At 33.4% G+C, this 15,107-nt stretch overlaps 1 protein-coding gene and 3 non-coding genes across 4 annotated transcripts; 2 read left to right on the forward strand and 2 right to left on the reverse strand.

Moving 5' to 3' along the window:
- Positions 1 to 828: 828 nt before the first annotated feature.
- Positions 829 to 947, reverse strand: LOC128678509 (5S ribosomal RNA). Its single transcript, XR_008405648.1, has one exon. It is a non-coding gene; the product is annotated as a 5S ribosomal RNA (ribosomal RNA).
- Positions 948 to 2,937: 1,990 nt separating this feature from the next.
- On the forward strand, positions 2,938 to 3,009 carry TRNAH-GUG (transfer RNA histidin (anticodon GUG)). The gene has a single exon. It is a non-coding gene; the product is annotated as a tRNA-His (tRNA).
- A 3,450-nt stretch (positions 3,010 to 6,459) lies between these two features.
- LOC128678511 (5S ribosomal RNA) lies at positions 6,460 to 6,578 on the forward strand. Its single transcript, XR_008405650.1, has one exon. It is a non-coding gene; the product is annotated as a 5S ribosomal RNA (ribosomal RNA).
- Positions 6,579 to 10,744: 4,166 nt separating this feature from the next.
- LOC128678404 (uncharacterized) lies at positions 10,745 to 14,725 on the reverse strand. The gene is made up of 2 exons (XM_053759919.1): positions 13,847 to 14,725; positions 10,745 to 12,749 (listed from the first exon to the last, which is right to left on the reverse strand). The coding sequence occupies exons 1-2, from the start codon at positions 14,636 to 14,638 to the stop codon at positions 12,288 to 12,290; spliced, it is 1,254 nt and encodes a 417-aa protein (XP_053615894.1). The 5' UTR covers positions 14,639 to 14,725; the 3' UTR covers positions 10,745 to 12,287.
- Positions 14,726 to 15,107: the final 382 nt, after the last annotated feature.

Below are 15,107 nucleotides of genomic sequence, written 5' to 3' on the forward strand. Positions count from 1 at the left end.
ATTTCCAGTTGCGTTTTAACTACATAAGTTAAACAACAACCAGAAAATTCGTACCTAGGATACAGCTAGAATATACATAGTGCTATAAAAGATTTAAAATTGAAATCACGTAGATATCCAAGAAACTTTCAATTCAAAACAGACATATTTTTGCATAATTCAACCGCCAATTTTGATCCTTGAAGACATTCCATAAACAATCGAAGTCATTCCAAATCCCTCTTAATTCTCACGCAAAACTGAGCATTCAGGGAATCCGGTGAAGCGAATCCTGCCATTTGGGATCAAACTGGGAGACATAACCATTTCCTAGTGCCATAGCCTCTGAAACTATTGCGAACTGACAGCAATCAAAACACAATACGTTATGAATGACTCGCATTACTGTATTACCAACTTGAAATTTACCGTCCCCAAGATATGTTTCAATTGGATTGTCGTCTCTATCGTCTGCAGGATAAGTATCTTGATCGAGTTTAAAAATTGTATGTTTAAATTTGTTATTATCAAGTCCTAGCTTCTCAACTTGGCCCATAACCTTCCCGCTGCGATAGGTAAAGAGAAGCAATGGCATGCGATAAATTTTGCGTTTTATTTATACGTCTTGTTTGTGTCTTGATGACTGTGACGAATTGACAGCTATCAAATCATACAGTAGGGACTTATCATTATTTATTTACAGCAAAAATATGCATTTATAGTAGTACAATCGGTAGTACTAAAAAGACTCCATAAAACAAAGTTATTTTAATAAATAAAAAAAATGTTGAACAAATAAAGTGAAATACTTACTGAAAATAATTAATATGTACCTAATTAAAAACAAAAAGCCAACATCACGTGGTGTTCCCAGGCGGTCACCCATCCAAGTACTGACCACGCCCGACGTTGCTTAACTTCGGTGATCGGACGAGAACCGGTGTTTTCAACGTGGTATGGACGTTGGCAAGAATGGTTTTGAAATTCTCACTCTTGTTGGGTCAACACTCCATTTAGCTTAAGATTCCCTTCCAATAAACTTTCTTCCACCTCTTCTTTAGTTACCCTCTATTGCTGATAGCTTTGACATCAATCTTTGACAATTGGACTATCCTAATAAATAAAAAAATAGTTAATTGGTTGGTCCCAAGTACCAGGGACACATAAAAATTAACGTCCCGTGCCCCCACACAAACCACTTACAAATCAAATGCCCAATTTGTGTCTCTAACAAGGGAATGCTTTTTGGACGATTGTGTTCTAATAATTTGTTGTTAATATTTACTGTTAGTTAATACATGCTTTTGATTTGATTATTAATGAATTAATAATTCGAGGAGCGGTGGTGGTGCAATAGTTAAGACGCCCGCCTGTGGATCGAAAGGGCCTAGGTTCGAATCCTACTAGTGCCGCATGAGTCTATACCTATACCAATCTGACTCATGTATAGTAGTTTTTAAAGACCATTAATTGCTTACGGTGAAGGAAAACATCATGAGGAAACCTGGTTGATTAATAAGTTCAGTGTGAAATGGAGAAGGCAATGGCAAACCACTCTGTTAGTAGTGCCAAGTTGTAGTGTGTGTGTTTCATTCCACGCAATGATCACGACCCTCAGCCAAGAGGAATACGACTATGAAGAGAGAATAATTTGAGGACAGTGATGTAAATAATTTCTTAGTAAGTAATGCTCAGATTACAAAAACTCAGGTACAATATTACAACAATCACAAAAAATATGTTTCTGTATACATAATACCTATAGCAATAGCTGCGCCCCGGGGCTTCGCTCCCGTGGGAATTTAGAGATAAATACCCTATGTTTTATTCCAGGCTATATTCTACCCGTGTACCAAATTTCACAACAACCCGTCCAGTAGTTTTATGTAAAAAATAACATACATGTACACATATTCATCCTCACAAACTTTCGCATTTATAACATTAGTACAAAATAGGTAGGTAACTTTATTTTTTGTACCAGTTTATACGATTATGTAAACAAAATAGCATTAACAATAAACAAAAGCCCTCCATATGTTTGTTCCAATTTTCTATTTTCTCCATACTTACTGCCAGGGGCAGACACGCGACCAAATCATAGCAATTTTGTCAATGACGGCAGCAATTTGGTCATTGGACTGAGTAATTGTTCGTCCGATTGTTTGTCTATGATTGTCATAGGCTGTTAGCTGTTATTTTATGGACAGAGGGAGGATGGTAAACAAACAAATGAATGTGGTTTCCATGATTTTTGGAAATTATATTTATAGCGAGTTACATTTCAAAACATGACGCCCCTGAACCTAATAATCGATTTTTTCTTCGTTATAATCACACGTGATCGAGCCGTATTTTCTTAAATTTATATTTATTTATATTATATAACACCATAGTAACTATTACCTAATAAGATCTAGATATTAATACAATCTGTTAAATAAATACAAATAATAATATTTTTTTTGTATTTATCTATAAGGGTTAATAATAATAATTAGCCCTCTGGAATCAGGGTTAAATTAAGCGTTTATTCTATATCTCATAAACTAATAGGTATTAATTCCTTTCGGGTACTTAATTTATAACCTAGGTGCACAAGTCAACTGACCTGCATTAAGGAATTTTCTTTTACTTTTCCGCAGTTGGTTCAACAGAAGGTGAGAATTTAGTAATACCTATTTTTGATGATCGAAAATATTTTACGACTTTACGAATGTTATTTGATATTATAAAAAGAACATAAAATTAAAAACTTCCCAGTATATTTTTACATACAATCTGTTAATCATATGAATTTTGTAAAATAAATCTTGACGTTATTGCTTTAAGGTTTGAATTATGTTGAATTTCGATGCTGACGACAGAGATAAGCATAATCGCTATTTCATTCACGCAGTGATGTCACGCCTTTAGCTTGAGAACAATACTTTCGTCATCTGTCTCAACGCTCCGATAGCCGTGATCGTCTAGTGGTTAGGACCCTACGTTGTGGCCGTAGTAACCCAGGTTCGAATCCTGGTCACGGCAGTGTTAAATCACTGTTACGGCGGAGCTTTTTTGTTTTGATTTTATAGAAATATCTATTTGTTTTTTAGCGTTGGATTGATGATCTGCGTTGGATTTGGCATCGAATAGAGCGGTTTGGAAAACTTGGGGTAGATCATTGCCCAGCAGTTGGACGGAACTGGCTAAAAAAATGTTTTTATCTAACTGAAAAATTATTCAAGTTTTGGTACTTTTGCAGGTCAATGTCACAGTCAGTCGAACGCTAAGTTTTCTGCAATATTGGCTGCGAATGTGCATTAATTTTGGATTAACAATTAATTGAGAAAAAAATCAAGTATAAAATAAAACTTAACAAATATTTTAATTTCCTATTATTTTAATTCCGTTACTTACAGTGGTTCATAGAAAATAACAAAATACTAAATAAAAATAGATTCTACAATTTGGCACTTTTCCAAACGTTGTCAACGTTCCTGTGATGTCCTTGGTATTGCAGTTATTCCGGGGCACCGGTGATCACTTACCATCTGGTCAACCGCTTGATGTCTCTCTCTCTCTCTCTCTCTCATCTGAGCGTATTTCCGGTTTCTTCATCACCGCAAAGCATCGGAGCACAGGGTCCGCTTCCCTACTTTTACTTGTACACTTCGCACGGTATACATTACTCTAGTCTTGTCCTAAATTATATCTTACTAGCGACGTAGCTTACGTAGCCCCTCTGGCTTGGCATGTGTGCAATACTATGCATGTTACATTCCTTTGGAATTACTCGTATCTATTTAAAAAGCCCGCAACAAAATCCGACAGACAGCGGGAAGCAACTTTGTTTTATACGATGTAGTTTTACTTACGTACCTACATGTTAATAGGTAGATAGTCGGATCATTGAAACGCATAATTCCATAGAAAAATCAAGAGAAATACGATAAAGCGTCCCCAAATATCCAAATTGTGCACATTCATATCTAAAATTACGTGTCACAGCAACAATGAGTGACAATCAATTGTATGTCGCGCTCCCTCTATTGTTTGAAAACGACACCATTATTAAAACGGTTTATGGTTTGTCCTGTCTAAATGATATGACTTGTGTTTTGGGATAAGCCAGTTAACGTGTAGTTTGATTTACATGAGATATATAATTATTTACTTAATTGTGAATAAAAACCGTCCGTAATGTGGCGTCCTTACAATGATATGTACCTAACCGCATCGTGTCGGCTTGGACAACCAACCTTGGCGACCGATAAATGATTTCTAAGATTTTATTATTAGATATATTTTATTATTATAGATATTTTATCAAAACAATGGTGACATACATCTTGAAAGTTGGTTAATGTTCAATAAACATGGCACGAATTTATTTATTTATATGAATTAATCTGAATTTATTTATTCAAGTATCATGAATTTTTTCATTCGCACGGAAATGAGAGACAGAGAAGATCAAAATGACAATTTTTCAGATTTCCGTAATGACTACCAGCATTCAAGACCTGTCTAAGCTTCAAACTGCCATCAATATCAATTCAGCTGATGAATAATGTTCGTTATGGCGGCGGCACTCAGAAAAATCGCAGTAATTAAATATATTAATGAGACGTGTGCGCAGCGGAGCGGAAACTAGGGTCTTAATGGGTGTCATTTTGGTGGCGATATGAAAGAGAGCATATTTCTTTTGTAAACAATCAATAAAAACAACTGATTTCATAAGTTAAAAGTTATTGAACTTATACTAGTTTATGTACAATCCGACTCGACGGACCAAGTAAATATTCGAGATCATTGTACTTTTATTGGATTTTATAACTTTGGTACCTATTTTTTAAGAAGAGAATTTGCCGCAAGACACATTCACACACACATTTCACATTCATTCAAAGATATGATATCAATTATTGAACACAGCAAATAGTATTTTTTGTGATAGTGGTTTTCTAACAATGAGTTAATATACTCTCACTGTAATTACTATTTGCTGTAACTACACAGCCTACAGACGGACGTTAAATTTAACAGAAAGGATACGTCCATCAACTCCAGCATCAATATTATTATTACAATAATTTCCCTCGAACCCCAAAACAATAAACAATAATTAACTGCGACCCATCACATAACCTCTTCAGAACGGACATGAGCCAAAATTGTAATCCTCACAACGACATCATAACCAAACATATATTAACTCCGTTTTCAATAGTCCAAAAACCAGAAATTCGACCCATAGGACCTGTTTGCATAAAGAGGGAGCGCATAAAATCTTACTACTTAGCCTAATATTCTGAAGTTGTAGCTCGTATGTCGAATTTGGACTTTATACAAACGTTTATTAAGAGTTGACGGATCAAAATGGCGTCGACGCTGCGAGAAATGCTCAGGGCTGTATCCCGTTTAAATTAAACGCAGGACAATGGTCAGCGGCGTCTAAACCGCGTTTAACTGCGTCTATCCTAAGTTATGGTAGGATTAGCCCTATCTTAATATCTGGGAGCATTAACAAGGGTCAGGATTGGCAAGTTAGTAGCTACGGTTGAGTGGATATCGTCGTGATTGTGGCCGTTGGGATTTTATGGAAATTCCCGTCACAACTACGTAATAGTATAAATTTAGACTTGCAATAAAGAGTGGTTAAGATCTGTTAACAACAAAATATATTTTTTTATGACATTGATTACATATTGGTTTGGAAGATTTATCTTAGGAGAAAAGAACTGGAGACGGGAAACAATATGAATATCAAGAAATTTTACCAGTCCAACAATATACGCGTTAAATCAATGACTGAGATCTTATTCCGATACTTTTCTTGGAAAAGAAATATACGCGGACGATGCCGCGGGCGGACTGTGGGAGACTGTTTTAATTTAGTTTTTTTAGTTGTGGAATTTTGATCACCTTATTGTAGGTCATAAAACTTATTACTCAATTGTACCATAGTACAACACGTTGCTATTTATTTTTAACAGGCGGGTACCAACAATGTTCAATTTTGTCTTATTTTTAAGACGATTTGTAAAACTAAATAACTTATAATATATAATGCAAAAGCTTTTTTGATATTCTAATATTAAGTCATAAACAAAAATATGCATCCATAGAATTCACGGCAGCAATTTTATCTTGTTTAAAATCTTTAACACCGACAAGTTTCTACACAGCAGAAAGGGCAGGTAGGTATTGTTATTAATAGCAGCTATTTATAACGCTTTGTTATATAGAATGTTGTCATCAAGTAACGTTATGATATTTTTAGTTAATAAAGTTGATAGGTATTGCTTTTTGAAAGTGGTACTAGGCACCTACCTTGATATTCGATTTGGCAACTGTGATTGATTGGAGTTTTTATAATTTTTTGGTCAGTTACATTTTTTATCAAATATGTACGTGCAAAGACATATATTTTTTAAATTTCATATACTAATTTATGTGAATGGAATTATATTAGCATATTTCAACGATTTGAGCGCCAACGTCCATACCACGTTGAAAACACCGGTTCTCGTCCGATCACCGAAGTTAAGCAACGTCGAGCGTGGTCAGTACTTGGATGGGTGACCGCCTGGGAACACCACGTGATGTTGGCTTTTTGCTTTTCACTGGACGAAAGTAATAACTTTTAAAGTTATCGAGTCTCGAATTTGTAACGTTAGCCTCCAAATATTTTGGGTTTTGTAAGCACTTTTTTATTTTTTCGACTTATTTAAATACAGTGTCCAATTTGATTTATTAACAACCCTAAATCTCGAGTCCGGGGATTAATCCTTCCACATCATCAGAAGCCTGATTACGAACACCAATTAAACCTGACTCCCGCGGGACCCGGTATAATGAAAACTGCAAAATATTAATTACAACACAGTATAATCCACGCGAAGCTGACTATTTGGTTATTAGCAACCCCTGTCACCCTTGCCTTGCAATCTGTTAAGGCTCCTACACACTATCGGTTACAGATATCGATACGAATGCGTACATTGCGCAGTTTGTATGTGAACTTTTTCTTACCGCAAAGAAAAACATGCAATGTACGTCGAAACCTCCAAATTCGGCGAGCAGTTAGCCGATTAGTCTATAGCCAACTTTTAGTGACCATAGTTTATATACCTAGGTATACAAATGGATAGATACACGTCTTTATTCCTTGCGGAGAAGACTAAGCCTGGAGTAACGAAATGGAGGCCATGTTTTAATATTAGCTTATTGGTGTAATATACGGGTACCAAATTCATCAAATTAAATTGTATCTGTTATTCTGTGAACGTTTTGTGAGAAGAAATAAAAAAAATATTTTATATAACTAACAGTGAAAACTGCATCAAAATCCGTTGTGGGGTTTAAAAGGAGAAAGCTTACAAACAAACGGGGCGGGCGACTTTGTTTTATAGTGATGAAGATTTAATTCAGATTGCTCCTAGCCATGTCTGTTCAAATTCAAATTTCTTTATTCAATTTAGGATGATATACATCACTTATTGACGTCAAAAAAATTACTTAAACTAAGTGTACTGTCGGCTTCCAAAGCGCAGGTGAAGAAGAAGCGGCGCAACAAACTTCACCGCAGCCTTTTCTCCAAGGACGTCAATTAACAAATATAGGTCTTATACATATATTAAAAATTAGGACGAATTTACATCATTATTAAAAATGTCAAAATTTGAATGAATGAATAAAATAAAAGTTGTATTTCCAATAAAATTATTGAAAATTGTCACACAATATATATATAAAGTTAAATGTAAAAAAGGTACGTAATAATGTCATAAATCATCTGTAATTTTAAATAATTAATAAATAAATAATACTCATTAAAATGTATCCCTGCATGCAATTATCTGCTATGATTTTCATACAAATTTTCATAACCGTTTTAGTTCAAAAATATTTGTTTGAACTCGTGTCTAATTTATAATACATAAGTATCTACGTTTCATATAAATTAATTTAAAAAATCGAATACTCATTTCTAACAAGAAAAAATCAAACAAAATATTCTTTTTACCAATTTAATTTTTTGCCCCCAAAATCCAGCACACTTTTCATCGCATATTTCATCCTCACGTTTAATCCCCCAAATCAGTGTCTCTGATAAGATGTTGTTAATATCTGCCTTAATGAAGCTGACAAATGGTGCTAATAAGAAACGTGTCGTGGTGGGATTAACAAATGTTAATTGTACGACTAAAATCACCAGCTAGGGATGGGACGTGATTTGTATCGATAATATAATTAATTTTGTATAGTCGAAATTTTTTGCTCGAATTGTAGAATGAATATAAAATAATATATGTATTTTGGAATTGAAATATTGGAACAAAATATTGAAAGAAACAAAGAAAGCTTGCTAAAGAATAGTCTATAAAATTAATTCAGGCATTTTTTCCTTTCTTATTGAGTGTGTTAATGAACATAACATATTCAAAATATTATTTTTCATGCAATAAAGTGATTTTTAGTTATCTAGTATTCAGCGGTGAGATTTTATTCAAGTCAATCAAGCTTCATAACCCGTCGATCGCAGAGAATCGAGACACACTAACAGTAGATAAAAAATATGTTTGTCAAGCGCTTTTGCAAGCAAATAATACATGTAGGCGTTTTTTTCGTTATCAGTGAAACTACAGCCTTTTGCTAAAGTTTTTATTTGCCATCCCATTGTCCAACTAATATTATAAATGCGAGGATATGTGCGTTTGTGAGGATATGTGTGTATGTTTGTTAAAATCTACTATACCTACCGATTGTAATGAAATTTGGTAGACGGGTAGAATATAACCTGAAATACACATAATATACATAGGGTACTTTATATCACGAAATTAATATAAATGAAACTAAAAAAAAAAAAAATCGAAACCTCTTTCGAATGCTTTTGGTTCGTTGAAATATTGCAGTGAATAAATAAAATATGTAGTTCATTGTCACCTCACTAAAACCTTAATTTAAACCAAGTATTAACACTGCGGTAAGCGGATTACTGTTCAAATTTAAAATGGCGCCCGATAATTAAAATGTGTCACAATATTTAAGGGGATGAAACGGGAATTATGAATTATACATACGCGAAGTTAAATTTTAGCGCAATGATATTTAATTTTGAAGCCATATTTAGAATTAATATACATAATTATTTTGGGTCAAAATTATGGGACATTTTCAAAATGGCCCACCAATCAAAATTGCCGCTTATATAAAGCCATTTATTTAGTCTTTATGCCATAGAATGGCAAACAATCAGTTAGTTAGAATTTAGAAATTATTGATTAATTATTTGTATCAAATTCAGTAAACCCCTTACGACCGACATCTAACATTGTATGGAATCTCAGTCTTATTGCACTACATTACGATAGTCTCGGATCATAATTTTTATGAATTGTTGTGTACATAGATAACAAAATATATAGATAAATTACATGACGTATGCCACTTTAAACCATAATGGCACCTGATGTAGTTCGCAAACGGTGTCTATAAAATTATAAATAATCATAATTATAATCTATGAAAAATATTGTCATCAAACAATTCGTTCATCAAACGTGCGTAGAAAATTCATTATCTGTATCCGAACTTTCGTTGTCTGTATTAGATATATCTTTTTATCGAATATTTATACACAAATGTCAAACTGAGAAATAACAAATGACCAATGTGAATGAGTATCGAAATAAATATTTTGAATGGCAGTTATTCATAAAAATAGTTTAAACTAAACTAATAACTTACATACCTTTAAGAGAGAACTATCAAAGCTACTTATCAAAAAAGCTTATTATTCTGTTACTGAATATCTAAATGACAATTTCAATTAATTTAATTAAGTATTTGATCTTTTAATGTGTACCTACCTGACAATTAGATAAATTATGTAGTCACTTTATAGAATAAATTATTGTATAAATATTATGTAAATTCAGTTTGTAAAACCTATGACAAAAATTTCGTATGCCTTATGACGGGACATAGAGAAGCTCATTCCAATGTATTATACCTATTATGTAACCTGTGTTCACGAAATAAACGAATTGAATTGAATTGAATTGAATTAAAGTATGTTTTGTCTCGTTCTGTCCATGTCAAACATTGTGAAGTGCGGTAGTGAAAAAACATATACAGAACAGATTTTTAGATTTTATTACGTGACTGCTGTCCCCTGATTAATATTTATCTTATCTCCTCCCTATTCACTACACGGTCTACGTTAATAAATGACGGTCAATATATGCAGTTATGATTGAGAGACGTAGCCGAGACAAATGTCTACGATTCGACCCGTGGAGTGAGTCGTTTGTATTGTACCAATGATGTAGTGGTGAATTACTTTGATGGAGTTTCGGTTACTGGGCTTGACTGTGGGGAGTTGATGTGTAAGATTGTAGTAATTAAATTGCTTGTGTGTACTGGCAGTAACTTGTCAAGTCTGCATGGGTCTCTATGCGGTGGTGATAGAAGCCAATTTGTTATGAATTTGTTAGGTTAACAGTTGTTGAATCGTGTTAGCCAGTTTACTTTTGTCGCCCGCTGAAAGTAATAAAATCTCTCTGATGACATTAAAATATATTTTTGTCAAAGACTTTTTTATGTCGATCTTTGGCTTCTGTCAATGAAGTGACCCTATAGTTAGGATATCTTTTATGGTATGGAAATTTTAAAAAATCTAATATTAAACGAATTAATCTATAATTAAATAAAAATTCATCATGTTCGACTTAGTGTCTAAAACGTAAAAAATAACAGTACCTATACAAAATGATCAAAACAAAATAAAACTAAATCTTTTGTTAAAACAAGTTTGACATTAATTTATGAACTACTGAAAGGGTACAGAAAACCCATGTTAATGATAACCTCGGGCCCATAAAACTGATGATGTAGCGAACAAAAACCAACTTTGAATGGGAAGGTACTGGTTTCGGACCCTTGTCTGGACAAAACGGTTTAAGAATGAAAAATGAAATCAAGTGGATATCAGTGTTAGTTCGGATGCTGTAACTATGGACTTCGGACATTAAAAAAATATAAATTTTAATTTCTATTAAAGTTTATTAGTTACACACATCTGTGTATAGGTTAGGATTTAATGTGTTTTGACCATGCCTTATACTGAGTTATGTTTTCAGATTGAATTAAAAAATAGTTGTAGAAAACTGGAATCTGATTACAATTAATAGCAACCAAAACTTCTATCCCCAGCAAAGATAAATCTAAAATTTGTAAGAGGTATCGTTCGAAAAATACGTATTATTTAAATACTTAATATTATTTATTTATTTTTTATGTGAGACGTAGTTAATCAATTTTATACAGTGTTCATGTGCTGGCTTGTCGTCGTCAAAGAATATACGTGTGCCAATGATATCGAAGACCCAAGTGAGGGAGATAAATTGCGAAAATTGACCCTGGCCTCAATGATTTATATCGGAAAACGACAACAAACAGACAAATTAAAAAAGACAGACAAATTAAAAAACTCGCGACTTTCAATATTCATATCGCCACAACTTTCGAATGGCTAAACAGATTTTCATGAAACATGGCCAAGAACACTCGGGATAAATTATCTATTATACAAAAAAAAAACGAAACAAAAATCATTTCCTCCGTATGGAAGCTACGATGACACAGACCGATACACAGATAAACAGACTGACACGTTAAACTTAAAACACCCCTCTTTTTCGTGCGGGGTTAAAAAGAACATATCAAGCTACCACATACAGTAGCCTCTCAAATCTTGACCATCGTCCATTTATCAGCGGCACTTACTGAATTTGCATACGAGCGTGATTAATGATTCCGACATGTACTCAATGTGTGTTTGTTTGGTGGGACAGGGGTTGTAAATGGAAGTTCCGAGGCAATATATGTATTTTGTGAATTAATACTGATAAATGACAACGGCGCAAATAGTTATCTGATTATAGGACATTTATCTATGTGGTAATCATTATCATGTCATTGTTTATTTATTAAATCTAATATTAAATCTATCAGATTAGGTATTGCATCTGTATACTGAACTATAATAACTCAAGGGTAATCCAGCATACCAGGTCCTGGCCGATGAACTGTACAAACATGCACTTTTTGATCAATTTATTCATTTATTCTAACTCTTGAGGTACAGTTTTACAAAATTACAATTAATCTACTTCATTTCCGAAGATTTTTAGACTTCGTATTGAGCGAAGCAGGGGTGGCAAATAGTATATCATAAATACAAAACATTTAGTTAACACATCTTCAAAAAATATTCCAGTAGCAGTATTTTTTGTTTTAATGAAACTACTAATTTAAATATCAATAAAATCAAATTCTCTGAAGCTATCAACGAGGCCGACCAATCTACCTCTCAAAGATTCGCAGTCGATTCTCGCGAATAATTCTGCAGCATTTGCAAACATTTCATTTGTGTCTCCTGTAGATTTTTCCTGCATCTCTTTAAGAGCAGCCGCATCTTCTGTCTTGATAAACATCATTGAAAACATAAAGAATCCTATTACGAAATATAGTTTTGAATATCTTTTCACATCAGCGTCAAATTCTTTCTTTGGATAGACAAGGTTGGTGTCCAAGCCATGATTGGTCAAGCATTGGTCCAGTTGGGTATAGTAGTAGTCTATCCATGTTTTAAAGTGTTGAAGTCTAGTTTCGTGGTCTGTACTTGTGAAGATCAAGTGGAGAACGTCACAGGCCGGACTGCCAACTTTAGATTGTTGAAAATCAATTGGAATGCAGTCCAATTTTCCGTCTTGCTAAAAGCAAAATGTTACAATGAAATTATTAATCACGAACAAGACGTGCGGTCTCGGTTAATAGTATATCATATAGAATAGAACTACTAAATATCCTTCATAAGGTAAACGAAGCCTTGGCTATTAATAAGAAACAATAACATTCCAAAAGATGACTGATGTCAGGCGTTGGCTGGTTGAAATCACAACCGAATCTAGAAATTTACGCTGACATCGGGCTTTGCAGCTTCACAGCCCCGAATATAAACGTGAATATGAGGTTGAGAAATACAGAAATATTAACAAAATGCCTAATCCTACTAAAATTATAACGCTAAAATTTGTGAAATCTACTGCACGGATAGTTATGAAATTTGGTACTCGGATAGAATATAAACAGGAATAACACAGAGTACTTTTTATCCCGAAATTTTCGATTGCAGCTAGTTATCTATACTAATTAAATGACTCTACAGATTTTATTATCACAAGTCATCAAAAATATCTATTACTAATGAGAGCATCATGATATGACGATTGGCCCACGCATGGCCCAAGCATGGTGCAGTATCCTCAAAACATATGTAATTGATTTATGACATTATTACGTACGTTTTGTACATTTAACTTTATATATATATTGTGTGACAATTTTCAATAATTTTATTGGAAATACAACTTTTATTTTATTTATTCATTCAAATTTTGACATTTTTAATAATGATGTAAATTCGTCCTCCTAATTTTTAATATATGTATAAGACCTATATTTGTTAATTGACGTCCTTGGAGAAAAGGCTGCGGTGAAGTTTCTTCACCTGCGCTTTGGAAGCCGGCAGTAGACTTAGTTTAAGTAATTTTTTTGACGTCATAAGTATATCATACTAAATTGAATAAACAATTTTGAATTTGAATTTGACGACTAATGAGTTATCTATTTTAATACAGATGATATTATTATTACGAACAAAAACTTATTCTACTAAAGTTATTTTAATAAACGTTATAATTAAGTCTCATATCAGACGCCTTATAGCGACATGACCGAAATCTGACACCAGTGTTAGCAATTAACACACTCGAAAAGAAAAAGAAGAACGTTAAATAGTATTACTTACTTCCTTGAACATCATATTGTTAATCCAAGCATCGCCATGTATAACTACGGTGGATTTCGTCGTCGCCTCGATTTTATCCAGATTTTCCAGCATATCTGGCAATTGGCTTGTAAGAACTTCAAAAACTTTCTCATAATCATTGTCGTTCACTATAGCTTTAGAATTATTCACCATCATTATCAATTGCTGGTAAAATCCAGGCATTTTGATCATGCCGCTAAAAACATTGTGAAGTTTTTTTGTTGTAAACTCAAATGCTTCAGAATTTTTTGATCTCCAGACAAAGGAGAGTGAATGCATTATAGCAAATTTTTTCAAAATTATTTTCACGCTTTCATTTGTAAGTGGTTTCATTTTATCCTTCATTGCGTAGTTATCTAAATCTTCCAAAAGGATTAATTCATTTGGTTGTTCGATTATTATGCCATAGCACTCTGGTGCTCTAAATGCATAATTCTCATTAGATATATCACTTTTATGTTGTAGTTCATAAAATTTACGAAATATTTCACCGAACATGACGCTTTCATTATTGAACCACATAGAAGCGCCAAAGGCTCTAGTTAATTCATTGACTGGTGCAATTTTTGCGATCATTTTGAAAATATCTTTACCATTTTCTTCGATGGTCATACGTTTGACGTTAGCCACAAAATTATCTCCTGCCTTGCCAACTGCTTTAATATTAATTTTACAATCTTTATAACCTTTTTTCTCAAGCACTTGTAGAATGTATTCTTTTTGCTTTGTGCTTATACTATCTGTTTCGCCTTCAAACTTGAATCCAGACATTTTATATTGATTGAGTAATTTAAGATGTTTAAAATATAATATTCAGTTCGAATTTAAACAAATGACAAGTAACAAACACCGACTGCTATCCCCAAATGGCGTGCCATCTTCACAATCTGCAATATATATGTTTTCACCCGGATTTGCGTGAGAAACAACACATTGAACTTCTTTGATTATCAATCAAAGAGTTTTTTTTTTTGATAAGTATGGCCTGATTCTACGTCACTATCATTCATAATTCACTATCTCTTCTGTAACTGTGGTAGCGAAAAGGACAGCAACTATTTATTTATATCTTGAGTAGTATAGTATTTATTTGTTTTTGAAGATATTTTGTATTATCATTATGAAGGTCACCGACCAGGATACAGAAAGTTATCTAAAATTCTGTGCGCATCTATATAAAGATTATTTTGTGTATGTGATAGATAAGTGTGTGATTGTTGTGGCGTGTGGTTCCGCCCTA

The sequence above is a fragment of the Plodia interpunctella genome, chromosome 19 (genome assembly GCF_027563975.2).
Source record: "Plodia interpunctella isolate USDA-ARS_2022_Savannah chromosome 19, ilPloInte3.2, whole genome shotgun sequence".
Lineage (NCBI taxonomy): Eukaryota > Metazoa > Arthropoda > Insecta > Lepidoptera > Pyralidae > Plodia > Plodia interpunctella.